The 27,416-nt window shown below is 38.9% G+C and overlaps 1 protein-coding gene across 2 annotated transcripts in view; it reads right to left on the bottom strand.

The window, feature by feature from the left end:
* Nucleotides 1-27,120, bottom strand: part of TPP2 (tripeptidyl peptidase 2) — a 55,376-nt gene extending 28,256 nt beyond the window's left edge. For both annotated transcript variants that reach the window (XM_039563180.1, XM_039563232.1), the window contains exons 1-18: nt 26,882-27,120; nt 20,405-20,533; nt 18,551-18,646; nt 18,026-18,130; nt 17,233-17,357; nt 16,351-16,514; nt 15,000-15,154; nt 13,932-14,008; nt 13,276-13,403; nt 11,302-11,401; nt 9,149-9,297; nt 8,894-9,009; nt 7,136-7,304; nt 4,724-4,881; nt 3,150-3,226; nt 2,241-2,347; nt 1,290-1,444; nt 25-141 (exon numbers count right to left, since the gene is read on the bottom strand). In XM_039563180.1, the coding sequence (XP_039419114.1) occupies nt 25-141; nt 1,290-1,444; nt 2,241-2,347; nt 3,150-3,226; nt 4,724-4,881; nt 7,136-7,304; nt 8,894-9,009; nt 9,149-9,297; nt 11,302-11,401; nt 13,276-13,403; nt 13,932-14,008; nt 15,000-15,154; nt 16,351-16,514; nt 17,233-17,357; nt 18,026-18,130; nt 18,551-18,646; nt 20,405-20,533; nt 26,882-27,043 (2,289 nt within the window). In that variant the 5' untranslated portion in view covers nt 27,044-27,120. The remainder of the gene's footprint in view (nt 1-24; nt 142-1,289; nt 1,445-2,240; nt 2,348-3,149; nt 3,227-4,723; nt 4,882-7,135; nt 7,305-8,893; nt 9,010-9,148; nt 9,298-11,301; nt 11,402-13,275; nt 13,404-13,931; nt 14,009-14,999; nt 15,155-16,350; nt 16,515-17,232; nt 17,358-18,025; nt 18,131-18,550; nt 18,647-20,404; nt 20,534-26,881) is intronic.
* Between the last annotated feature and the right edge of the window lie 296 nt (nt 27,121-27,416).

Here is a 27,416-nt window from a genome sequence, read left to right as displayed (position 1 = left end):
ATACAAGCACTCTGGAAAACTTACCATGTTTAACTGAGGAGCAGCACAAAGTACACCATGGAAAGAAATTGTGTAATTAATGCTAACATCGCTAAGGCTTGCCCACCACCGAGCAACACAAAATTCAATGGTTTTTCCAGCCTGGGTAACAAAAGCACAAAGTTAGACTCCAGCTCCCATCTTCCTCTTCTATTGACCCCAGCCTCCTTCAGCCCAAGCCAAAAAAAAAGATCAGAATACAATTCAAAAAAGACCTCTTATGTCCAGTTTACTCCAATTGTATAGATTTGTACAGTACCAAGTAAGACATTATACTTGGCTCAGGAAACACAAAACTCCAACAAAACAGCATGACTGACAAATGCCTCAAAACAGAGTGCCAGGGAGTACTCTACGCTGTAGGAGTACCCTACACAGAAAGGTACTGCTGTTAAATGTTCTGTCTTCCATTCTTATCCTTCAAACCAGGTGGACAGGTTAGTTCATAGATCAGTTTAATGTGTGTCCCCTAAAAACAGGTATTAGAAGAAGAGATCTCACTCTCTGCCTAAGTAAGATGACATGAAACTTGGGAGGTTTGGGTTAGTTTTGTTTTTGTCTGGTTGGTGGGGTTTTCTGGGTTTTTCTTGTTTCAATTTTTAAAGAACGTGATAAAATTCATGTGTCAATGGGACCAACACAGCTTACAGTCCCCCACATGACATTTTTACAGAGGGCAAGTGACTGAGTAGCACAGAAGTTATAACTATTCTTAGGCCTTAGAGCTATACAACTAAACTGAGCAAAGCAAACTTGACAAACTTGAGAAGAAGGCTCTGCTACCCACACCCCTGAACTGATAGCTCATTCCCTGATGGTTCTGGACTCCTGAGCTAGCATTACCCAGGCTAAGACTGCTGTACCTAGGATGTATGAATGTGAGCCAGTCAGTTATTCCCTTCATCTTCAAGATGAAGATGTCCCAGATAACTGCATTAAACACTAAAGGCAAAATATGCTGAACTATCCAACAAGTCATAGTTCCTATTTGAAAGGGAAACAAACTGCTTTGTATAATCAAGTACAAACAAATTGAAGAGATTAACATGTATGATATTACCAAATAGCTCAGAAACACTAGCAAGCTATTAGAGATCTTCTCAAAACTGAAAATCAGATGCATTCACTACTGTAGCAAACACACAATGTCTTGGGTCTGAGGTTTTTCTTAGGAAAAAAAAATCCCAAATAAGTTATGTTATACTGCACTGATACATTACTTTATGTACCCCACCCTTAAGGTAACTTACTAAGACAGGAAATGCTTCAGTCACTGTGCCTTTTTCTGGTAAGGATGAAAATTTGTAGAACTCATGACTTCTGTATGCTTTTTGTTTCACAAGCTGAACAGCATGAAGTACAAACTTGGCAGTCACATCAGCTGAACATGAACACACAGTCACTTCTAGATTAAGGAAAAAGAAATTTCAACTGAAGACACAAATTTTAAAAGAAAAGCAGAGATTCACCAGAGAAATACTACTTTCATAAGTAGTTTTTATGTTAAGAAGTTATGCAGTACCCCAAGTGGCTCCATATGTGAAAAATGCTTGTATCAGTTAATTTCAAAAGCCCTTTCAGGTTAAAGGAAAACCAGCTAAGTTCAGAGGATGAAAAGAGAAACATGTCTCGATTAAATGGTCAAAATTAATCAGATATACAGATGATACACCTGTACTAGGAAAGACTGTTGAATTCCAAATTAAGAGTCTTATCACTGACTTCAGTCTAAATTAAAGATTTTTGAAAGGATTATTGCTTAGTAATCTCACAAAGACAAGGAAAAAAAAATCCCTTTTTTTCCTCCTTCTTGCAAAATTTTGAGCTTTTTACCCATTGTGAAAATCACATTTTCTTCAGTTATGACTTCTTTCAACACTACATCCATACACCTTAAAAGCTAAATAAGCCTCAGACATTGATACTTTTCCATAAACATGGGGCATTCTTCCAGGTACACGCAATCACTTCAGATTGTTATTGGCTGGTTTAAGACTTAGAATCAAGATCCTACTATGCCAAAAACTGTGAAATAACTCAAAATCACTCCTCTAAGAGCTTAAAAATCAAAAAAATATTTACATATTCACAGGCCAAACCTTCAGTATTTATTCAGGCAGAACTCAAAATTATTTAAAACCAACTTTGTCAAGTCTGACAGATGCAATTTTCTATTTATTTAATGTGGTTATTTTCCTTACCAGCCCATGTAGCTCCCTGTGGAACATCAATGAAGTGCCTTCGGATCTGACCAGGTTTAAAATGAACATCTGTGTATGTCAGGTCATAGCTTGATGATTCATCTACTCTGTATGTCAAAAGGAAAACACAAATAGCAGTCAAACAAGCTATGAAGCCAATTTCTGAAGCATTTTTAAATGCAAAAATACTCTAAAAATGTGTAGAATGAGGATATTCAACACCAATTATTTTAATCCTTCTAGTAAAGAATCCAACAGCACAATGTATCCAAAAAATTTAAAATGTCAGCTCCACCACACTACGTAAACACCTTCCCACCTCCCTGAAATTAGTGTTTAAACAGAAGTATCACAGAATCCTCATTTTCAGTGGATCTGCTTTTCCTGGCCGAGTGAATTGCCACTGAAATGAGCTAAGGTATAGAAGTAGCAATATTTCCATGAACGAGTTAGAGAACAGTTACTTTTTCTTTCCCCCTTAGGGCAGATTGTCCACCAAATAAGTTTAATAAAATACTCTCCTTCTTTATCAACATCACTTAAGTCTTATGTTTAAACCAATGACAGGCACAGTACCAACTCTAAACTTACTGTATTGAAGTCATGATCAAAGTTTATCCCAATGTACAATGGCCAAATAATGCCCTCTGGCCCTGTGTACTCTCATTCACCAGGTAGAAATGAAAAACCAATCTCCAGTTGACCTACATACATGAATAGTACATTGACTGACAGTTTGGTCAACAAGCCAGAAGGCATCTGTATGCTGATGGACCAGGAAGCTGCTGCTACTGCCACTGGTGGCTAAGCCCACGAGGAGACGCTGCTGTGCTGCATAAGTCTGCTGTAAGAATCTTTTCAGCTGTTTGTAGGAAGTTCAGGAACTCTCAGAGTTCTGGATTTACTGACCTTGTGGGTATAACAACAGTGATTGGAACTCTGAACAGAGGGCCTGCATTAGGTGTTGCTGTATCATATCCACACACCTAACAAAGTAAAATACAAAAACATAAAATCTTTGGTCAAAATCAAACTGTAGAAGACAACATTCAGCTTAAACTAGTTGCAGAGTATTTTGAATCTTTGTAGTTATCACTGAGGAGAAAAGGTCATTTGACCACTATCACCATAGAAACAGTAAAACACCAACAATCACTGAGAAAAAAAAAAATTTTCCCATTTTGACTCATTTCAATCCTTCCTCAAAAATTTTCAAGCTTTCAACCCATACCTGATAGCCCCTATATAAAAAGCTCAGCTTTGTTTCAGCTCAGAATTTGTGTCAGGCTTATTTTAGTTCAGCTAAACTATTTTTTATTGCTATATAAAAAATACTTTTATCCTTCTCTCCTAGGATTATGTTTGAAAAACTACAGTTTGATTTACCGTGACTTTCATAGTCAAGCTTTAAATACTATCTCTGAAAATCTGTTCAATCAGAGAATCATTTGGTTTGGAAGGGACCTTATCAATCGCACAGTTCCAAACCCCCTGCCATGGGCAGGGACACCTTCCACTACACCAGGTTGCTCAGAGTCCCATCCAACCTACTAGCCTTGAACACCACCAGGGATGGGGCATCCACAGTTTTTCTGGGCAACCTGTTCCAGTGCCTCACCCCACTCACAGTGACTTTGATAAAATGTCCTCAGTGGTACCATAGAAGACTTGCAATTCTAAACATCTCAAGCAAACTTCTAAAGAGCAAGCTGGTACCACCTTCATTATGACCAACCACAATGCAATGGAAACATTTCAGTGTTAAAATGAACATTTGTGATGAGAAGAGAGGGGATGAAAAATGTTTTTTGTTGGTTGATTTTTTTTTGCAGGACTGAAAGAGGACAGCTGAGAGAGAAAATGAGAAATTTAATGTACTTCCTTAGTACATTGGACCAAATTTGAATGTAGAAGCCTAAAATCAGCAAAATCTTCTACTGTACACAGCAATTACCACACATTTTTCTCCTTCACCTTCCAAAACAGGATGGAGAACAGGTGAAGAAACAAGAAAATTTGTTACACCACTGTGCTCACTCAACTCCTTAAGGTAAAGGAAAATCTTTGTTCCATACAAGACTGCATGGCAACACCACAAAATAGAGAAGTATTTAAAACCACAGAAAACCACAAATCTCTATCCTCAATAATAATACAGCATTGAGATACATAGCCAAGGATTAAGATACATCCAGAGGAAAAAAACTTAGTCAATGGTTATTTGGCTTATGTTTTCTATATGCTTTTATTTTTTAAACACAGATAAAGTTCTACAGACATGTGCTATACAGCATTGTATAGCACAAGTGTTGCTGAACCCTGGCTTCAGTCTGTATAGTGAAATGCAGTGTAGCACTATTTTCTGGTCTGTACAGCACACAGATTTTATTTCCTTAAAAATAATTTCTATAAAAAGTTGACAGAGACCCCATAAAGGCACACGAGCGCAGAAAACCTTGCTAAGAACACCAATACTTCCATACCTCTGTATAATGTACTCCTCCTCTCAGGCCACGTGGATCCACACGAATATTTATGTGTCGACACTGGTTCATGAGTTCTAAATGACTAGGACACTGGACCCACGGTGCATTTGAAGTTAAAGCTAAATGAAGCTGGAGAGATATTCTTTCAGTGTTTTCTGTTAGGAAACAAATTTAAAAAACAACTCAATAACACAATTATGTGTACTTAGTCCACTGTAACTCAGTATTTGCCATTAAAATGTATGCATCAGTAAAATATAACAGAAGTCAATTCCTTAGGGCCCCTGGATATCAGATTCTGCACAAAGGAGAGTGTCCTATATTACTTCTTTTAACTTGACAAAAACAGAATAGCAGCAGTAGGCAGTAAAATAAAGGTGATACCCAGCTTTAAAACTCCTCTCCCCTGAAACAGTCAAATCTGACAAAGTCAAACACAGGCTGGGAAGCAATACTTCAGTTACCCACAACATAGTCTGGAAGCAGGTGTAAGCTTCCACCTATAGACAAAGTGTTGCCCTGTGGTGGCTGGTGAAAATACACTACAAGGGACAGAGTTTTCAGTAAGACAAGTCCCTAGTACCACTTTATGTTAGGGTGACCAAAAAGGCTTCTCCCAGGACGCTTGTTCTGAATTCAGTTTGAATTCCCCGGTTGGCCGTCAGCTCTACCCCCTCGTCACTCCCCCAGAGCTCCCCATTGGCCCCCGTTCCCTGGTCCCGCCTTTTCGTTCGTATTTGCCTCTGCACCCTTCGCCAGTGTGGCAGCAATAAATGCTCCTGGCGGAACACACACAAATGCCCTTCTCGACTCCTTGCTACCGACTGTAACACTGAACCCCCCACGGAGCCAGGCAGGGACAGTAATATTGCCTTATGCAGAGAAATACAATAAAAAGCAATCACATTGATTTTGAATGCTATGCTATTTACCAAACTATATTATAAAGCATACGAAGCAAGAGGTAAAGTCTATTAAAATTACTATGATAATCTAGTCAGATTTTGCAAACAATCTGGCAGATTCTGCAAATTAGCTTCTACGCCAAAAATGTATTAAAGCACAGCTTCCAGAAAAGCATTCAACACAGTTGAAATGTTTTAGCAGGTTCCTCCTGCTCCAAAGATAAGTAACACTTGGAAAATTTTTTTCCTGTTTCCTAGTCCTAATTAAGCTTAGCTTAATTTTCAGGTATTTCATCACATCTTGATTAAGCAGAGAAAAGAACACACTATTACAGGTACATGAGAAGCAATAAAAGCTCAAAGACAGCTTCAAGACAAACTGAGCAATCAGCCTCCCTTAAACTCTTACTTAAAGTTTCTCTTACTCGGTCTTGTTGAAGACACCAGACACAGTACAGAAATAACTAGGGAAAACAGGTACCAGGGAAAACTAGGGAAACAACGTCTACAGCTACTAGTCATCCATTGCAAATGCCTAATTGTTTTTAGATTGCTTATATCCTGCAGAAGTCTAGGGAACGATTGTTTTGTGTCATATGTTAAATTTAAAATGCACCAATTGCAATGTAAGCTGTCAAGCAATTAAGTTATTCGGAGTCAGTAACCTGCCCCAATTCATAGCCTTTCTGCCCCAAAATAAACTCATCCCTTTGTCACATGCCAACCTTCTTGATGATCACTGGTTTTAGGAAAGGAATAATCTCAGTAACAAGATCTCACATGGCTCACTTTGTAAATACAACATAACTCACTCTCCCAGTGAGTTCCAATTTTTACTAAATACAGTACAGAAGAGCAAAATGGTTTGTGGAAAAAAAAGTCAAACCTTATTTTGATCTGCACAAGTTATTTTTACTCTGTTAGTAATAAAATCTGTATAAATTCCTGTAATGCCCTTAGATATAATTATTAGATATTAAACGGAAGTCTAATTTGTTAAACGAGATTTTTCTCAGGTTGTGAAAACTTAGATAAAGCCCAAATCCAGAATTTACAGTCTTTAAATAACAGAGAAACTAATTTCTGAGTAAGTGCTTTCATCTTTAGAACAGTCATCAACCTCTGTCAAAAATTATCTACAACAAAACCCCTGAAGTTTTGTAATTTCATGAAACATCACGGGTCTATGATTATTTTTCTCTGTCTCTCCCTAGCTCCCCAACTTCACTTTAAATTTCTATAGAACCAAGAGAGATCTCTTTTTTGCAGTGAGAGAAAGCATGAAGCAACAGACTCCCCAAAAAATATGAAAGCCCTGCAGTTATAAATCTGGGGTTGGAAAGGCAAAGTTGTTAATTAGCGTATCTTCCTTTACCATGAAACTTTGGGTTACACTGACTCCTTTTACAGCACAGATTCCTATCACTCCTCATTATCACAGCTTTTTGTTTCAAGTTCACACTTGTATTTCCCTGCACCTCCACCTACAAAAGCTCTTTCCTACCTGTATTCTCAGGAAAGACAGGTTCTATGCCAACCCCATGATCAGATGGTGCCGCTGTCTGGGCTGGATCTCTGAGGTAGATTCCACGGTTGCTGCCGACAGTAACTGTGAAGCCGATGTTACTTGTGAATGATGAATTCTGAATGAGGTAGTCATAGGCTTTATCAACCTGTTAGAAAGAGCAAGTCCTAAATTAACAGATTTCAACGTAATAGCAATTTATGCATATTCCCTCCAATATGAAGTGTTGAGCAAGCACAGCAACAAACAGTAAAGTACCTCATATGCTACCCGAGCCACACATGCTTGCATGATACTCAATACAGAAAATGAGGCAACTTTCACAGTCTGCCACAGAGAGCCCAGAAAGCCAAGAACATTTAAAATAAAAAAAAAAGGCCAAGTCACCTCTATTATAAATCTATCAAAAGATTCCTATTCAGAGATTATTTAGAAGAAGAGGACTTCAAGGCCCAAACCTACTAATCTAATTTAGGTGACTTCTTCATAGGTGGAACAACACTAGTGAAAGCATTTAAAACTTTTATACAGTAAGAAGCTGAGCAATTCAAGAGACAAGTAATAGAATACCCATACAAGTTTTATTTATTGGTATGAAGTAAAAGAATCAGGTCACGAAATCCAGCCCTGAGTCTAAGTACATGAGCTGTCACAATAAAGTCACATAACAAATTCACCTTTTTGTTTTAAGAAGACACCCTTCTACCTCACTTGCTATTTTACCAACTACAAAAATCTTAAATTCTCTTCTACTTGACAGCAAGATACCTTCACCAGTGAAGATTAGGGTGCTCTCCTTTGAGACAAGTGGACACATAACAGCTTTGTCTCCCAGATCAATTTTAATCACATTTTAACACATTATTTAATCACAGACTACTAAAACACCAACTATGACTGGTGCATTTCATTTTTTATTTGATATGGCTACCACCACTGCTGCCTTCTGTATCAAACTTGGCATCACAGATGCGCTTAGCAGACATTACCTACTAGGTCCTAGCCTCTCCAGAACATGAGTTTTGGGCTAAGCATTTAATATCTGGCATCTTGAAGCCAAGAGAAAAATCTTAGTACTTCTATTAGACTAGGACAAGAGCGACTGTAGGCAAAACCAGGCCCAGCTCTGAAAGAACATAAGCTTATGCACACAGGGAGACACTCAGTATGCCTTCATCACACAAAGGATCACATCACAGATTTCCAAGCTACTCTGAAGCCCACAGGAAACCATGAGCACTCAGAATATTTAGTGCAGGCCTGCAACAAAGTTACTGTAAAATTGCAGCTGTACTTCTTTGTGAACCAGCGTGGGTATCTATTTTCACTGTCCAGAACTTACAGTTCCAGCTTTTGTCTGGACAGAACAAGTACAGCTGTCTCTGACAATACAACGAAACATTTTTGGACATTAGGACAGAATTTCGGCGCCCAGATCTACATGTGGGTGATAAAAATCTACATCCCACTTTTATGTCCATGTATCTTTTTGATCAGTCTAAGAATGTATCCAGTTATCACATTTATTTTACAGTAACTGCATGCTGAAACTGGAAGAACTTTCTCATTCCTCCTCCCCTCCCACTACATTCCCTTCCTCTCCCCCAGTGAGATTTGAGAATCAAGTAGCATGGAACAAACTGAGTGAGATCCCCTCAAAAGCTGGGGTTTTTTTGTAGGTTAGTTTCTCATCAGCAGTTATTTATATTATACTGGGGTTTTTTTGCTTGCAAGTACCTGAATAATACCATGTCCTTGTGCAAAAACTTCTATGTTTTCAGCTTTCACTGCAGTATTTTCTAAAGCTCTTCTGACAGAATGAACAGTGTAATGAACATTATTAGCTTTGAGTCCTGAAATTAAAAATAAGGGTGTTACTGGATACAATGAAAATTTTAAAAGCAACAGCATTTTTTTAAGAGGAAAAAGTATCTAACCTCTTTTAGATGATGCATCTATGTTTAACATTGTAGCATCATTGTTTAACATTACCTGACAATACTAAGGCAATGCCTCCACATGCATTGGGAGAAGACATGGATGTGCCATTCATGAGTTGTGTTCCTCGCAGAGTCCAGTTTGGAACAGAAGCAATAGCCCCTCCTGGGGCACTGATACTTACTCCAAGGGCTCCATCAGTGCTAGTGTTAAAAAGCAATGGTTAAAATACCAACTTTTTTTTTTTTGCACACTTTATCTTAAAGTTGTCAGTACATTTAAAAAAAAAAGTTCGCTTTAGAGAACATTCACAACATTTTACTTCACTAAATCCATTAATCCATTAAACCCAAGAAAAAGTGTGCCACTAAGTAAAAATTTACAATGTCATGTTAAGCATCAGCTATGCCTGTTTTACAGTGAGAGGTTTCTAAATTTTCACTCTTTCAGTATTCTCCACCAGACTTCATTTTAGCCAGCAGAGTACTTCCTGGGATTTGAATTAAAAAATGCACACAACCACCCTATTAAACACTTGAATAAATAAATTAGTGTTCTACACTGCCTATTCAATGGTTATTACTTTCAAAGAAAAAATAGCAAAAGGGAGAGGAAGGCTAGAAAAGATACAAAATCTAGACTTCTAATTTTGCACATTGACAGTTCACTACCAGTTCAAGTTTTGAATTACAAGCCTGAGACAAGAGGGCAAGGGGAGAACACATAAAAAGTAATGTTAAGAGGTAGATCAGGATCAGCTGGGCCTACACCCCATTTTTTCTTTCACAAGCATATTAAAGAACCAAGCAACTGTGTGCCTATGGAACAGTTAAAGTAGCATCTGGTTTTCAACTCTATGAGCCAGATATGCTCCAACTTTCTTGCTCTGTATAGACAAAAATTGCACTGCTTGAATGAGGACAACCCTGTGCCTGAGCTATTAAGTTCTGTGGAGAGGCATGGTATTTTAGGTTACTTATATCCCACACTAACAGCTTCGTACGTCGAACACCTGTCTGAAATCAGAATATTCCAGGTATGATACTGCAATGTGATGTTTGGACATATTTGATGACAGCTGTATAAAAACTCATAAAGAGGTTCTGCATCCCAACACCTCTGGACAAGCAGTGCACAGCCTATCTGCCTGAAAGCCTCTACTGCTTACTGGGACAGACTGATCCCTACATGAAGACTGCTCTAGCAAACTTCAGGAACTCTCCAGTCAGCTGCATATTGCACCCTAAAAAAGGAGAATCTCCCTTTGGCCAGACTTGGCCTTTTAGCTGACATATGCTCATTCTGACTATTTTACAGGGCACAACAACTAAGCACACAAAAAACAATATATATATATATATGTGAGTTTGTCTGCCAAAATTAATTATAAATCCACCTCCCTTTCTCACCTGAAGGCAGAGAGCACATTTCTCTTTTCCCTACACAAAACATGACAATTCTTCATACTAAGATTCTTGATACAATATACTTGCCTGTAAATATACATACACCGTAACAGCTAGAGAACAATCCCAAAATCTAAACACAGGCAAGAACTCAAGAAGAGATGTTATTATTTTTTTCTTCATTAGTTGATCACATTACTATCAAATGCTTCTGAGACATGAAATAAAAATTGGAGTTTACATTGCCCTTAAAATTTCTTTTCTAGATCTTTCAGAAAATTTTCTGTGGCGTGAGGTAGAAAGCAATTTTTTCTGCCTACTCACACCTCTGCTGGACTCAAGCAAAACCCTTGAGTAAGTTATGCCATCACAGCAATGTCACTAAAGTCAGAAGTAACACCACTGCAGTAACAGTATTTATTTTAATCTTCAACACTTACAGCCTATTTAACTTCACCACCACACTAACTTAATGGAATAAATGCTATAGAAAAAAGTAAATTAAAAAAAACCAAACAAATTTCCAAACAACCTTTCAGTAACTTTTGTCATCTTTGAATAGGTCTGCACCCAAATACTTTCCTGAAAAATACTGGCTGTGCTAAGGCAATTCCATGCTATACACTCTCCCCCAGGAGTTCCAGAGCCCAACATACAAAAGTGTTGCCAGAGGAGCAGGCTAGTTATGCTCTTTCCACAGGAAAGAAATATTTTTATTTTGGTATTAGTGACCAATTTTAGATCCTGAGTTACATAATCTGAACCCCAAAGTAATCAATTTGTTCTTGGAATATAACCTACCTAGGCCCTCTGGATGACCAAGTATATTGATTTGCTGGCAGTTTTTCTCTTAAAGAGTATTCAGCAACCATCATGTCAGGTGACACATAGGCACCAACACCTGTAAAAAACATTCAAGCGTTTTAGATGTAATAAGAATTTTTATTAAAAACTAAAGTAAAATACTTCTGTGGTTGAAATTCATTATGAGAAGAATTCTTGCTTGACATTTAAAATGGAAACACGCATTTTCCATCTCATTAAATCCAAGTAGTTTTGCAAGGCAAGTGTAAAACATCACGCTATGCAGTAACAATGCTGATGGGCACACTGTATAATATTAAAATATCATGTAAACGTCCAAGTTTCACTTTTACTCAGCTGGAATATAATGTATTCACCTTCTACATGTCTTTCACAACAGGTAGCTTTTACATGTCTTCTCTCTCTCTTGCACCCCTTTCCTCTGTTTACACTGCTCTGCCACAAACTACAACAACTGCACATCAGAGCAATCCACGTGAATTGGTTCATGTTCATGTGGCTCACAGCTACACCCCTGGAGCAAATGGCCATATCCACACATCTCAAACAGTCAGGGGAGAGAGCCTTTACTGGGTATCAGTTCCAAGTGCACAGAGTATGTAAATGACTACTTCAAACCCTGATAAAGTAGCATTTCTAGAAGAGAATGCCAAGAATGCACATTGCAACTATGTCATTTACCTATTTGAAATGATAATGCTCCACTTTGTTTAGGGCACAAGCACTACCAGGGTGGTAGAAAACTACCCATACCAAGCTGACAAACTTGGCAAGGCCTGTGTCCATGTGAACTAAGCCAACCTGTCAGCTGTATTTTGCTTTACCCTCAAAAAACAAAAACTCTATCTGGCTCACTCCAGATGGAGGACAGGAGAAAGCTACTTGGCATGTGGAGTGAATAATCACCCAGTCTCTAGAGTGATACACCTAAGTTGAATTGACAGAGTAGAGGCACTGTAAGAGCAAAGCCAGTGCAGACCTGAAAAGAGCTTGTTAGTTCCAGTTCCAACTCCCAGTCTCAGTAGTGAATTAACAGCAGATAAACTTTCAGAAAGTAATCAGCATTAATTCTACTAGCTGCCCTGGAATAGCAGCTCTCCAGCTTTCAAGACTTCATGCTAGTCTCCTTACACACTGGTCTCCTTGCATAAGAATTCTGAGACTTAAAAAGCATCTTGTGTAATGCACTAGTGCGTCAATAGCGGATTTATATAAAAATTAAGACTAAGGAAGCAACCCCCTGAGAGCTAGACATTTTGCTGAAACTTATAACTCAATCTCTCACTAAAACAAAACCATGTATTAACCCATCAGAAAGAGAATTTTAATGACAGTAACAGACTTGCACAGAAGTGGCACTGCAGCTGGAAGAATTCCTCCCCTACAAGGACTTGTCTAGGTCCTGACATGCGATTATTTTATATCCAAATTAAAAACATCTGTTTCACTAAAAATAAAAATTAAAAGTATGTGATAAAGACAGATGATCCAAAACTGTAGCTCTAAGAATTCAGAATACATTGCAAGACTTTCCAGAAGATTAATTAGAATCCAACTTCGAATCATATTTTTGTAAGTTGCATTTACCAGCAGCTATTGGTTGGAGCAAAGTGGTGTACTTAGACAGTTACAGTTGAAAAAGTAATCCTGAAATATTCAAATAAGTCAGACCAAAGATTTCTTTTGCAAATTTTATACAAAGCCACATCAAATCAAGACCATTTCTCTACCACCTCTTTTCTACATAAGTAAGGTCTTGAATTGTAAGTAGATAACAATCTAAATTTGTATACCTCAGCATAGAGCAAGTGCCTCTCTCAGAATTAACCTTGTAGCCCAGCAGACAATTTTTTACATTTACTTCAGCAATCAAATATGTAACAAAAGTACAAAGTTTGAAAAGACAGAAGCTGAATACTGCCAAAAATTCTTTCAGAACAGATTATTTACCTATTACACTAGATGTAGTTCCACCAGGACATCCTACTGTAGAAAGGCAAGGACCATTATTTCCTGCACTTGAAACATAGATTACATTATGTTTCCACACTGCTTCATTAATCACTTCACAAATTCTCCTGAAGTAAGAGAAAGAAATAAATCATTTACTCAACAATATTGCTTTCTTCCACAGGACAAAGCTCCCATTGCTAGTAGAACCTCTGATCATTCACCAAACAAGGAATATTATGCAGCCTGCTTCCCACACCTAGCAGAGGTGGTTCCAGTACAGAAGCTGACCACAACAATATCTTCGGGTTTCAAAAAGGAGTAATAACTATGTAGTGATCTTAGGTCTTCAGAAAATATCCCACAGATCATGTGGTGTTGCAACTACAAAAGTTCTTTATTATGTTAAAAAATTATTTGTATATGTATTATAAATCTGTGTATTATATATTTGTGCCTATATCATAAATTAAAAGCTTTTTTTAAGGGTTTACTTCTTTCAAAGCCAGTTTAAAATTTATACTGCACAGTTTATAACATATGAATCATATGAGCCTGGATAATCCACTCTTAGTGACTAGCTGACTTACACAAAGCTCAACAAATACAATTCCACCTCTGTGAAATTAAAATACTTTAACCACAGCACTACTCACCCAGAATTTGGCCAGTGTGTTGCTTCTCCATAGCTGTAGTTGACAAGATCACATTTGTATTTTATTGTTTCTATCATCTGATAAAGTAAAAATGGAAAGCAAAATATGTACTAGTCAGAGAAAGTAAGCGACTTCAGGAATGACAGAAAACATCTGCTTAAACTGATCTGCTACATATCTAAGAAATACAGACAAATCTCTCGACTCTAGAAAATAATTTACTGCAACCAGTTATATGCTATTTTCCCAACAAACAAAGAAAATTTTAAAAACCTACTCCCTGAATAGCCTTATTCTTGCCATGTTCCCAGCTATAATTAAGACATTACCCTAAGACAAAACCGAGGACAGCAGATGTCACCAGTATTGTCTCTAATGTATGTCCTCAAGAACGTAAAATTCTCCTTTCCTGTGCAGTTTGGTTGAACTCCAAAAAGTTGCAAAAAAATTACTGTTCATGTTGCTATATCAAAATATTCTATGGGCTAGAAATACAATTTCCTAATTTCAGGTCCTTTTCTTGTGTAAAATTTCTCCTTATCAACTCGCTGTACAGAAAAGCTCTTTATCATTAACAGGAATGATATTTTTCCTCACTTGTAAGAGGAGTTAACACAAATACAGCAACATACGTAGTGACTAGTCTCTACTCTAGATTTATATGCCTCCTATAGTTATTTAAGTAATTACAAAATATAATATTTAAGCAAGAATGCAAGTAACTTTCTCATGCATCAAGCTACTCAGACACTGCAAGACTGTTAGCCTGAAAAAACTTTGTAAGTGCTCTATGGAACAGAAGTCTTGTTTTACATTAAAACACTAGTCTTAAAATATGCTTTAAAATACACTCTGGTTGCTTTTACGGTTTTTGGTTGGGTTATTTTTGTGAGCCTTTTTTTTTGGCAGCGGGGTGGTTGGGCTGGATTTTTGTTTTTGTTTTCTTTGTTGGAAATATTGTAGGGCCATAAAAACAAAGCCTATAAACAAGTAGGGCATGAAGTTTCACAATATTCTACACTTAAGTCACATTGCTGAGATAAATCATTTATTCAGTGAAATACCCACAGCTCTTATTAGACCAGTGCCAGTTTCCATTGTACTTAGTCTCGTATCACCAATCTTGATTGCAAGAATCTGAGCTCCAGGAGCCACACCATTTCGTTCTGGTTCTTCTGGAAAGTATCCAGCTGCAATACTAGCCACATGTGTTCCATGTGCTCCTGTGCAAATGAAAAGTGTGTACGTTTAGTGGACTTCATTTATATGAACTCAATACGCTACAGCTCAATTTTCACTTACTGAACTGTAAGCACATCAATCCAGTCAGTGGCCAGTCACCAGTGGTGCTGATACCAAAAGGGTGACAGTGTTCACCGGGACTCAGCAGTGGAGCCAGCCCTGTTTAATATTTTTATTGATGATCTGGACAAGGGGATTGAGAGCGTCCTCAGCCACTTTGCAGACAAGTTGGGTGGGAATGCTGATCGGCTGGAAGGTAGGAAGGCTCTACAGTGGGATCTGGACAGGCTGGATCAATAGGCTGAGGCCAGCTGTATGAGGTTCAACAAAGCAAACAGCTTTTTGAGGAGAGAAAGGAGGCAGCAGGAAGAGAGGAATGAGGTATTAACTTAATTCCACTAATAAAAGTTACTTTAAAGGCTCAACGCTTCCTACTCAAAGTTATGAATATTACACCTGAGACAACTCACATAGCAGGGATTAAGAAAACAGAACTGCACAGAAACATAGAAAGGAACAAAAAAGTTACCATCTATTTGGAAACCTGGACTGCTTATGTAGCTCTACTGAGATGGGATAGTTTCATGAGGAATTAAGAGCATTTTTCAAAGCAAACGCATTCATACCATCCTAACCACTCTGCTTCCAAAACAAACCATGATTTAAAGAATACACTGAAACGGGTTCAGAGTGGTTTGTATAAAAAAGTTTGTATAAACCTAAATTAAGATCAATACCCATTTTGTTTATGGATATTACATTTAAGATTCTTAAAGTATACAAGTACAAAGGAGAGCAACTAAAAATCAATCATTGCCCTATATTTAACAAACAAAACAAAAGAGGTTTTTTGAAAGAAGGTTTGCTTTAGTTTAGGCTTTAAGATGCAGGAACATCTTAAAGAGTACCTAAGTATGCACGTTCTATGTATATATGCTTATGTACATCAAGTTGACAGTATTTCATACAAAAATGCAAGCAAGTTTGGTAATGAGCTGTCATTACAGATTTAGTTAAGGAAATATGAGTATTGCTTTTAAAAGCCATAATAACAGAAGCTGTATTATGACAGCTGCCTCAAGCCATCCCAAGTATCAGAATCAGGACCCAATACAAATTACTGCTTCTCATGATACCTACTTAGCAGCAAAATGTTCTTAAGATTACTTTCATTTACCTCCACTTGTCACAATGGAAAGGAGGTTTCCATCATCATATATATTCACAGAATAATTCAGCATCTCAGATGTTCCAAAAGATCCATATTCCTGAGCCTCTTTGTAGGTTCTCAGCACTGTACAGTTAGCTAAGTCACCACTCTCACTTGTATCTATGCAGGCTCTGTTGACAAAAAATAAACAAACAAAAATGCAATTTCCCAGCTGCTGCAAACTTTCAGTTATCTACCCTCTCCAGCTGAGCATAGCACAAAGACTTCAGGAAGTTTGGTTCTGTGTTTATGGTATCTTTACATAGTTCTTTAAGCAACTATTTTAAAACCTGGTTGTTTATACTTAAGATTCAGAAACTATGAAGTTACCTAAATAAACTGGTTTTCAAACACTACTAAATCAAATAAACCTGTATTTGAAAAGCAAGCATATGAAAATTCATGCAAGTTCAAGGAAGAAATTTCACTCAAGGTAGATATTCAGTGCTGGTACACAAACATTTGAAGTTTTACTGTTCTGTATGATGCACATTATCAGTCAAGAAATGTGCCATGTTACATCCCTAAGTCTGTGCACAGACACCTGCTCTGTTTTGGTTTTTTTTATATCACCAATGGATAGTCAAAACAGTTTTATTCTGCTTCAGAAGAAAAACCCCATAAGCTTACACTCACATCACACTGTCTTCAAAAAGACTTTACTCTACCCCATCTTCACTTGGGACCAGAATTTTGTCAAGAAACTCAACTGATACAGCAGGATTATTTTAAAGAGAAAAATACTTAAAACCTCTATAAAGATGACAGATATAAAAGGTAACAAGTCTTCGATGCAAGCTGTTGTTTTATGTATAGAACAAGACATTTTAGACAAGTTTAGTCATTTACCTCCAGGTCTCACCATCATACCACACTACACAATCATATACTGGGCCAGGATCGCTGTATTTTTTTTCAAAAGAATTCAACAACTCCACTTGATTTTGAAGTTCTTCCTTTATTAGCTTATTTACCTAAGGCGAACAAAATTCAGTTAGAGTATTTCCAAAATTATTACAAGATAGGTAATCCTACATTCCTTTCTGGTGCTATACATTTGTTCCATTACTTTCTCAGGAATGTTAGACTATCCTAGGAGTCACAAACATCTAGAAGTTCAATGGCTTTTAACGGTGCACTATTTATTTTTGGCCTATGATGTAAAACTACTTCTAATTTCTGTAAAGGTAACATTTAAAGCCATTATTTTCTTTAAGACTGTTGAATGATAAAGTAGTACCTGAGGCATTTCTGGTACTTCATTGAAATTGTACACAGTTTACAAAAGAACGAATATGTTTAGAAAAATCGATTTTAGAAAATTTGAACACAGCAAGGATGGTGGCATCAAAAATTAGCACATTTAATTAAAAATAAAACTTACTGAAAATATCCAACAAATCTTTTGAAGTAATACCATTTTCATAATTGACATCAACTTTCAAAAGTGAACAACACTAAGCAAACCAACCAACCATCCATATAAAGACTTCTAAAATTAATCAGAAGATACGCTGGTAAGTTATCTGCCAAAATACTAACAAGTACCTTTCCTTCACTCGTCTAATGAAACATTTTAATCCTGCAGCCAGTAACAAATTGTTGCAAAGAATAAGTTTATAAATTTAAACTTAATGCAAACCTGTGAGGGAGAGCTATGAGCAGCATCAAATTCTTCCTGTTTCCTACAGGCCTCTGCTAGAGCCAGCCTGTGAATAGGATCCCAGAGCTTCTCCTTGCGTTCTTTCTGTAAAATAAAACAGAGGTTCCTCAATATATTAAGAAACATATGTCAAAGTATGATGTCTACAAAAATAAATTGAAATTCTGATTTGAGACAATGGCTAAAAAAGTTCCATACAATAGTATAAATAAACATAAATTGTCACATAATTAAAAAAAAAAAAGGGTATCAGTAATTTCTGTACTTTTTGCCTCAATGGACCACTGTGAGGAGGAGCACTGAGCCGCCTCCTGTTGCTCTGAAAAAAATCACGGAAGAAATGGATCACGTAAAGAACAAAAAAATCAGAGAGAACAGCTTGCAAGCGCTGGTTAGCAGCCTAGGTATGTTAGCAAATCACATGCTGTGGTTTTCTAACAAAATCAAGAAACAGAACAGTTAAATATGACTATATACCAGAAAGAAAAGATAATTCTTCCTTACCTGAATCCTCTCCTTAAGAGCTTTAGGATAGATATCATAGCCATTTTTTATGCCAATGTGATATTTGCCTGAAGGATTTACCCAGTTTGCTGGAATCTACAGAAAAGTATATTTAGAAATAGGTTAACTAATGGCATTAAAAAAACTCCACAAACAAAAAAGCCCAACACTGTCTAAGAGAGCTTAAGCAGAACAAACCTGCAAATACTGCCAACTTAATTCCCTGTCTCCATAACAGTAACTACTGCACTGTTTTGACAGCTTGACATGGCATTTTCAATCCAGTTTCCAAAGAATCAGTATCAGGTCACGTGACACTGCCATTGAACATCTTTAAGTATCAGTTGCCCTGATAGTCTACTTTTAAAACACAAAGCCTCAGCTTTACTGACTTTACTGGGGAGAGGTCTGGGGAAATAACAGTACTATAAATGAAAAGACACACTCTAACACGAGGGAGTGGGGTTGGAAGTCATGACAAACATCCGAATATCTCATTTCACATCTTGATGCAATTTAGATTCAGTATATCAGGATCTGCTCATCCTAGTAACAACAGTAGAAGAGCAACAGATTCAGCTTTACAATCATCTTCCGTGCAAAACTGAGAAGAAAGTTGACAGCATGGAAAGATCCAAAGATGTAATGCCCCCATATCATATCATTAATCAAATCAGGAAATCAAGAACATGTTAGCAACATTAGCAGTTCTGTGTACCCAAGACCTCTACTAGATTTTGTGTCCTTTATGAAAATCCTACACCATTTCTGTTCTACGCATAGTGAGAATTCAGTGAGTCTAAACTAGGTCCTCACAGAATTTCAGTCTCTAAAACTATTCACCATGCCCTTAACACAATTCCTCTTGCAGCTTATGCAAATGTGGAAAATACTAGCATTTTTAAAGACACAACTGTCTGACAGTTTTGAAGTATATTAGCATATTTTCTTCAGCCAATTTTCAAAGCTATATCCGATACTGTTTTGAACAAATAATTTAATTATTATCAAGCCCCCCCAAAAGCCCTGTACACATCCCCATTCAGCTACAGAAAATATTAGAAATAAAGACATAATAAAAGTGTAAGAAACACTAAGCAATCTGCATGAAGATGAGCAAGTGCAGCATTAGGTTTGGGTAAGATCTGGTTTGCTGGTGTCAGTTGGGCTAGGGTTGATTTTTCTTCAAAGTAGCTGATATGGGGCTGTGTTTTGGATTTGTGCTGAACACTCTTAATAACTCGGGAATGTTTTAGCTGTTGCTGGGCAGCACTTGCACAGAGTCAAGGCTCTCTCCCAGGCTTTTTCTCTCACCCACCCCAGACAGTGAGCAGGCTGGAGATGCACAAGGATTTGGGCGGGGACATACCTGGGACAACTGATCCCAACTGACCAAAGGGATATCCCATACCCTATGGCATCATGGTTAGCATATAAAGCTGGAGAAAGAAGGACGAAGGGGGGGGTCATTCAGAGTGACGGCATTTATCTTCAAGTCACCATTATGTGTGGAGCCCAGCTTTTCTGGAGATGGCTGAACACCTGCCTGCCCATGGGAAGTGATGAATGGATCCCTTGTTTCTCTTTGCTTGCGTGCAAGGCTTTTGTTTTACCTATTAAACTGTCTTTATCTCAATGCATGAGTTTTCTCAGTTTCACCCTTCTGATTCTCTTCTCCCCACATTGCTGGGGGAACACTGAGTGGAAAGCTCTATGGTGCTTAGCTGCCAGCTGGGCTTAAACCACAACACCTGGTTAAAAGGAAGTAAGTTCTATAAAAACCAAAACAGGTTATAAATTTGTTAAGCAAAGAAGATGATGTCCAATGGTGTCTCTGTACCACCAAATACTCACCTTTAAAGTTCTTCCAGAAAGACCAGTAATTTCTCCATCTTTAGGCTCTGCAATGGTACATGTAGTTACATCACCACTGCCTGTGGTGTCAATTATATCAACTATCTTGGGTTTCCCATCAGTTGTCATCTGAAAATATGAGCACAGAAAAACTGAAAATGTATTTGATTACCATTTGGCACACAAACCAGAAAAGTTTTGTTGTTAAAAATATCAACTAGCTTTCTTAGACACCCAACCGTTAACTGAAGGACATAAAACCAACTTGAACTCAAGATAAATTTTCAAAGAACTAAGACCAATATGTCCATCTTTCTGGTTCATACAAATCCACTTATTTCTAAGAAGGATTTAGAAGAGAAACAAGTAAAAACACTGTATCAACAAAGCACAGGCAGCCTCAATTTAAAACCAAGCCTAAATTTGCAAAAAACATATTTGCAAGAACAGCTGTTTGTTTTCATATTATTTGCCGTGTTGTTTCTGACCCCTCATTCTGGGCAAATTTTATAGTAATGAGTGCACAAGTAAGAAAGTGAAAGTTAGAAGTACAAGCTCTCACAAGCTGGAGTCTCTAAACTGAGCTTAAAGGAACCTAAAAGGAACACAAGCCACCATTACCTTATTTTTCCTGTTTCAAAGATTCTGCTTTGTGTTTTAATCTATTTGAACTATTAGTAGCTATGGCTATATACATCTAATACTTATATAAGGAGTATTTTTGCCAGGGCAAGGAGAAGAAGAGCTGACTACCCATAAGGAGTTTATGAGCATAAATTTAAAGCCTCCTCAAATTAAAACAAAACTGGCCCTCATGGATTTAAAGTAGTTGCAGGCAACTAAACATGACAGAAGAAACTATCTAAGGTTCCCTTCACCTAGAGGACTCTCCTACACAATTACCAATAGCACAGTCAAGCATTTCTTATTTATTTAACATTTAGCAAAAATACTCAAAGTTATTTTCTTGCAATAACATGCTTCATCCAGCAGCTACTAGTTTATACAGCACAAAAACTGTATTTCATATACAGTAGTATTTGCTTGAATATGAATTCAGAAGGCTGGAGCACCTCTCCTATGAGGACAGGCTGAGAGAGCTGGGGTTTTTCAGCCTGGAGAAGAGAAGGCTCTGGAAAGACCTTATAGCAGCCTCCCAGAACCTAAAGGGGGTCTATAAGGAACCTGCAAAGGAACTTTTTACAACTGCACAGGCAATGATAGGACAAGGAGGAATGACTTTAAACTAAAGGAGACTATTGGGCCAGGTATAAGGAAGAAATTTTTCACTATGAGAACAGTCAAACACTGGAAGAGGTTGCCCACAGAGGTGGTGGACACCCATCCATGGAAACATTCAAGGTCAGGTTGGATGGGGCTCTGAGCAACCTATCTAGTTGAAGATGTCCCTGCTCATTGCAGGGAGGCTGGACTAGATGGCTTTTCAAGGTCCCTTCCAACCCAAACTGTTCTATGATTCTATGAATTGACCATATGTACGTATTTTTACAGTTCTACATCAAAGACTGGTGTAAAAAGAAAAAATGAATCCATCATCTTCCTAGTATCTCCCATACATTAACTACACTGAAAGTGAAAAAAGCTTCACATTCAGAAAAGCAGCAACATTTGCTCTTTTCTACCATTTACATATATGGAATTGTTGCCTTTATTCTCTATTAATAATTCTGATGTTAGACATAACATAAGGAAGGTAGTTTTGTTCCAATAATGCTCTGAAATTGTGAGGTCAGCTACTGGAAGCTACTGTCAAACTGTTTCATAAAAGTCACTCTGATGCTACCAAAAGGACAAGAGTCAAGCTCTTATCACATCTCAACAAACAAGGATAGATACTTCCATGGTCTCAAATTCTCATGGCTTAAAAAAAAACAAACGACAAACAAAAACCCAACCAAAACCCATACAACCCAAAAAACAACCTCCCAAAAACTCAACAACAAAAAACCAACCCAAACAACAAGCAACACCCCCAATGAAAACTGGCTTTAAAAAATAAAAAAGAACCAACCCCAAATATTCCAAACCCATAGCAACCATAAAAAGAGCATCAATTTCATTTCCCAGAAGGTAACAAATACTGCTTTTGAAGAGGCTTGCTAGGGAAGAATTTTCATTACAGAAACCAACACTGCTACTCTGTTCATAGAAATTCAAGTTCACTGAAGAAAATCTTTTAGACCACGTTAACGTGGTAAAAACATCTACTGAACAACAGCTATACAGTAGTGAAAATTGACTTGTGGAACAGTATATAGGCACTAAACCATATAATTTTCGAGCATTGGTAATTAATGTCTTCAGTCTTGGCCTCAACTCACACAAAATTCAAGAGCTGCTCCAATACTAAAGCGACTGCAAGTCAAATCTCAGTTTATCAGCACCAGACTTTTTTCAGTATGCCTCTAATCAAAGTGAACTATTCAGTGATCAAAGTACAAGAAAACAAGAATGAAAATGTAATCCAAGGTGACTTGTTTAAAGGAGGCAAGTCATACAGCAACAGGTGGCCAGAACACAGATTTATGTTGCAGCAAGCTTGGGTAGTTTTAGAAGTTGTTTCCTAGCCAGAAAGACAAGGTGCAACTCCTACACTCTACGGCTCTTTGCCTCCTAGCTGAAACCTAGCAGGCCCGCACATGCACGTGAGTTTGTACTGTCAGAACAAACAAACCAGAGTCTTTCAGTCAGACACAAGAAACTCAGAGTTTCAGCTGGTTCAAGGTTCAATTCCTAACAGCAGCAATGCAGACAGGTTCACAGTAATTTAGTGCAAGTAACTGATACAGCAGCTCCTGCTGCCATGAACTGCTCTTCAGCACACTGACCACCAGCAGCAATGCCAGAGTGAAATTCAAACGTTCAGCTCGGTTTTCCTTTTCAAATCTTGTAATTCTGAGTTTAAAATTATAATGAAAAATAATAAAGTGAACTTGATCAATTCTCTTATGTGAACAGAAGAGTCCTGAAGTAATGAATTGATTACAGATAAAAGGTACATTTTAGTACCTTTTGCATTAAAATTTTAAAGAAAGAACTTTTATATAGTTAAAAATATTTTATACTGTATTTAGAAAAGTCCCCCAATCCTGCCTTAATTATCATGGCTTGCCTACAGGCATTTGAAAAAGAAATTAGTAGTTTAAAACTGAAAATTATTTTGTTGTTTATACATTTCTGCTTGAAGTTTGAAAATCCTACTTACATGTTAGTTCTGACTTTGTAAAACAGATAAATTAGTAAACTGAGAACACTAAAATTAATCTATGTGCATAATCCTAGCACCTGATCAGTTATAACAGAAGTAGAGGAGCACCAGTATCTATGACAATCCCAATGGAAAAGGGAAAGCCAGATACATTTGAGCAAGTTTTTGCCAGACCATACAATTACTGACTCCAGCTGACAGCTACTGCAACCACAAGAGACGAACAAGTTCTTCAGCACTTTGGTCGCGGGACAGCTGATCATCATCATCACAAATAAAATAACTTCCAAGCAATTTTTTTAAACTCAGGGCTGAAAAGCAAGTAAAAGCAAACTAGCTGCTACTGCTAAGAAGTTATCACATAAAAGCACAAGGTAATGTTAGTAAATAATAATTCCAAAAGCCACTTCACAAAATAAGTAAATTTGCAAAAAGCAAAATGAAGGCAACTAAACATGACAGCAAAATGAACTGACTTATCTATCATGAAACATAAGAAGCCACAACGGGAACAGGGAAAGAACAGGGTGGGGTTGAGCACAGACTATACATATACAACCACAACACTCCACTAAATGCACCTAAAATTTCATCAGTCACTGTGCCTTAATGAGGAATTACAAACCATGACTTGGCAGACAGTAGGAAATACATTCTACCAAGAGGACTGAAAGGAGAAAAAACTTGAATGAAAGCAGACAAACTAAACTTTACAGTTGCTGTCAACTGGTGGAAAAACAACGGAAGAGGAGGTGAAAGGAATTTCCTAGAGGGCACTGGCTACAAAAGATTCATAAAGAAAAGGAAAGTAAGTACAAGACTGATTAACATTTTATGTGTCAAAGAAAGCCAACCAACAGGAAAAAGATTTAAGAAGGTTTGTTAAGCTTAATAACTATTCTCCCTATAGCAGCAAGTGTCCAGGGAAGAATATAAATATAGTGGTATTTCCCTGTTAAACTCTGTACCCAAATCTTTCTGTCCCTCGAAAAGGGAACAAACACTGCTATCAATATTTACAAACCAAGTCACAGAATCAACAAGCAAAGGAATCCTACCCAGTAATGAAATACTAGGGATCAACAAAGAAATGAACTGTTTTGTTTTGACTAAGAACTCCATTATATTCAAAACAGGGTAGCTCATTTTAGCCTGTAACAATTATTGTCATTAACCGGAACTCAAAGTTCTAATACCTATTAACCTTGCTATATATAATGTCTCCTCTTCCCTCTAAGTAACTGATTCAACTCTCAGAGTTCTAACTCTATGCCAGGTCAGGAATTGACAATAAGACTGACAGTAAGAAAAAGAAGCAGCAGCAAAGACAGGGGCGTAAAAAACAAACAAAAAAAAATCCAAAAATTGTCCCAAGGTTAGAAACTACTTCTTGCAGTACAGCTATGCTGTGTCACTTCCGGTGCCCAGGACACTGGTTCATTGCAGGGAGGCAAAATGCAAACTGCCAAATACTCCAGAGAGTGAGGACAATATCTTGCTGAACACCTACAAAGCTATTCTAGACTGTGTGCTGCCTATGCCTCCTTTGCAACTCTCTGTGCAGTATGTCTCCCCCGTCTGTGGTTTAGCAAGTCGCTTAAGCCAGGTCTATTAAGTGGGCAGTGTGGAAAAATCACAGAACCTCTTTACAGGTTTTTCTAACAACCCTGCAAACTTACTCTCACCCACTGCAACATGAATTCTACACTCTGCCCTCCAAATTTTTTACTTCTTTTACAAATCTTGTACTTCACTACCTACAGTTTTATCCTGTGCATAAAGAAAATAAATTGGAGAAAACTGATATGGTCAGCAGTGAGATCATGATGGTTCTTAAGTATCCCTTATGAGCCTTGGGTTACCTATATCGGAACAAAGCTTCCCACTGCTACCCATAAATTTTTATTGGGGTTTTGTTATTGTCGACCACTCCTCATTCATAACTTCTAGAAACTTAGGGTTTTTTGCTTTTGTATGTGAAACTTCAGAACTATGCACATCATCTAATTTATATTCATGTCTTCCTAATTGTCTTCTACTACTTTCTGCTCTGCCCATGGTATTATCTTGCTTTCTATTTGGCTAGCTTTCATTAAGCTTTCCAATTACTATGCCACTTATCCACAACTTCTTGCCAAAAGCACCAGTTTCATTTCTGCTTAAATCAATCAAAGTTATAGCTGTCCACTCCTTCCTTCCACCCAACCTGTCCTCTTAACTCATATTTTAGTTTAACTGAATCCCATAAGGAGTCACTTCAGAACACGGAACTAACAATCTACCAGGGTCAAGTCCCAGAACGAGGTCACAAAGGAGTTAAATCTACACCAAAGAAAGGATGGAAACCAACACAAACCCTGCTTAGTCGAAACAAAACAAAACAAAGGATTCAGCATCCAAGTGAGTTGCATACAACTCCGAATCATTCTTCCAAGGACTCTTCTGCCATCACTCAGGGAAAACATGCTGACAAGAAATCAAAAGCAGCAGTAACACAAAAGGCCACATGCAAATTTACACGATAAAGAAATGTTACAAGACAGCGGTTAGAAGAAATACGTGCTGAGAAATGCCCAAACTGACATCACACACAGAAATTTACAAAACCGAGTGGAGACACATAGCCGGCAGACCCAAAAAAAAGCTGGCAGAATCGAATTCGATACAGACTGCTACTGCAATAAAACGCACGAAAAATACACTAAGAAAGACGGGTATGCTAATCATGCCAGAAATATACTTTTCATGTAAAAGACCTAGGCGGCTGTGTGTAGCCTCGAGCTACGTACTGGCGAAGTAACGCTAAGGTTTAACACAAACACAAAGCGTTCCTTTATAATGAGCTCTGCGTGAGAGAAGGCAGCCCAAGAGATTGAAGTGCCATAACACGGCTGTGGACGGCTTAGGAGGAGGATCCTCACAGCAGCACCCGGAGACCGGTGTGGAGCCCCCAGCTACGGCATCTCCCCGCCCTCCCGCACCCGAGCCCCCGCTCACGCGCGCTGGGCGGGAACCGTGAGCGAACACACAGCCACGAGTCCCCGGGAGAGGGACAGTCCCCGGGACAGGGACAGTGCCCGGGACAGCCTTCCGGGGCCTCCCCTGCTCTCGCTGCCGTTGCCTCGGGCCGCCCGAATGCCATGGCCGCCCCCGCACACGTCCCCGTCCCCCCGGGGTTGGTCCGGCGGGACCTGGGGGCTCTTTGCGGGCCGGGGCCGTGACCCAGGACCACCGCCGCCCCGCTCTACCTGCATGCCTGGCGCCCCGGGGTCCACGCCGGTGTCCAGCACGGCCAGCAGCACCCCCCGCCCGTCGAAGTCGGGGAAGCGGGCAAGGAAGGCGGCGGCGCCGGTCTCCTTCTTGGGCAGGAGCCCGTGGAACGGGAACGGTTCCTCAGCGGCGGCCGCCATGGCGCGTAGACCGGGGCGCGGGGCCGGCGACGCCGGGGCGGGGGGACAGGCTGCGAGAGGCCACGGGAGGGCGGCGCATGCGCGGTACAGACCGACCGACCCGCGGGGACGCGCACCCCCTCGCGGCCCGCGGCGCGAGCAGCGCCGACACTAAACTGACCAATAGAACGCCGATGTGGGCGGGGCCTGCTGTGGAGGTAGCCAATCACGGGAGGGACGTGTTCCACGCGCCGGGGTCGTGGCGGCCACGTACGGCAGCGGCGGGAGCCGAGGGCACCTTCCAGCTCCGCGCCCTGCGGGCGGGGCGGCTGTGGCGGCTGTGGCCTCGGGGGGCCGGTCCCGCCCCGGCGCTCCCGGCCGGCCGCGGGCTGCG

The sequence above is a fragment of the Corvus cornix genome, chromosome 1 (genome assembly GCF_000738735.6).
Source record: "Corvus cornix cornix isolate S_Up_H32 chromosome 1, ASM73873v5, whole genome shotgun sequence".
In the NCBI taxonomy this organism is placed as follows: Eukaryota; Metazoa; Chordata; class Aves; order Passeriformes; family Corvidae; genus Corvus; species Corvus cornix.
The sequence above is the reverse complement of the archived record's forward strand: the minus strand, read 5'-3'. Positions and strand labels throughout refer to the sequence as shown.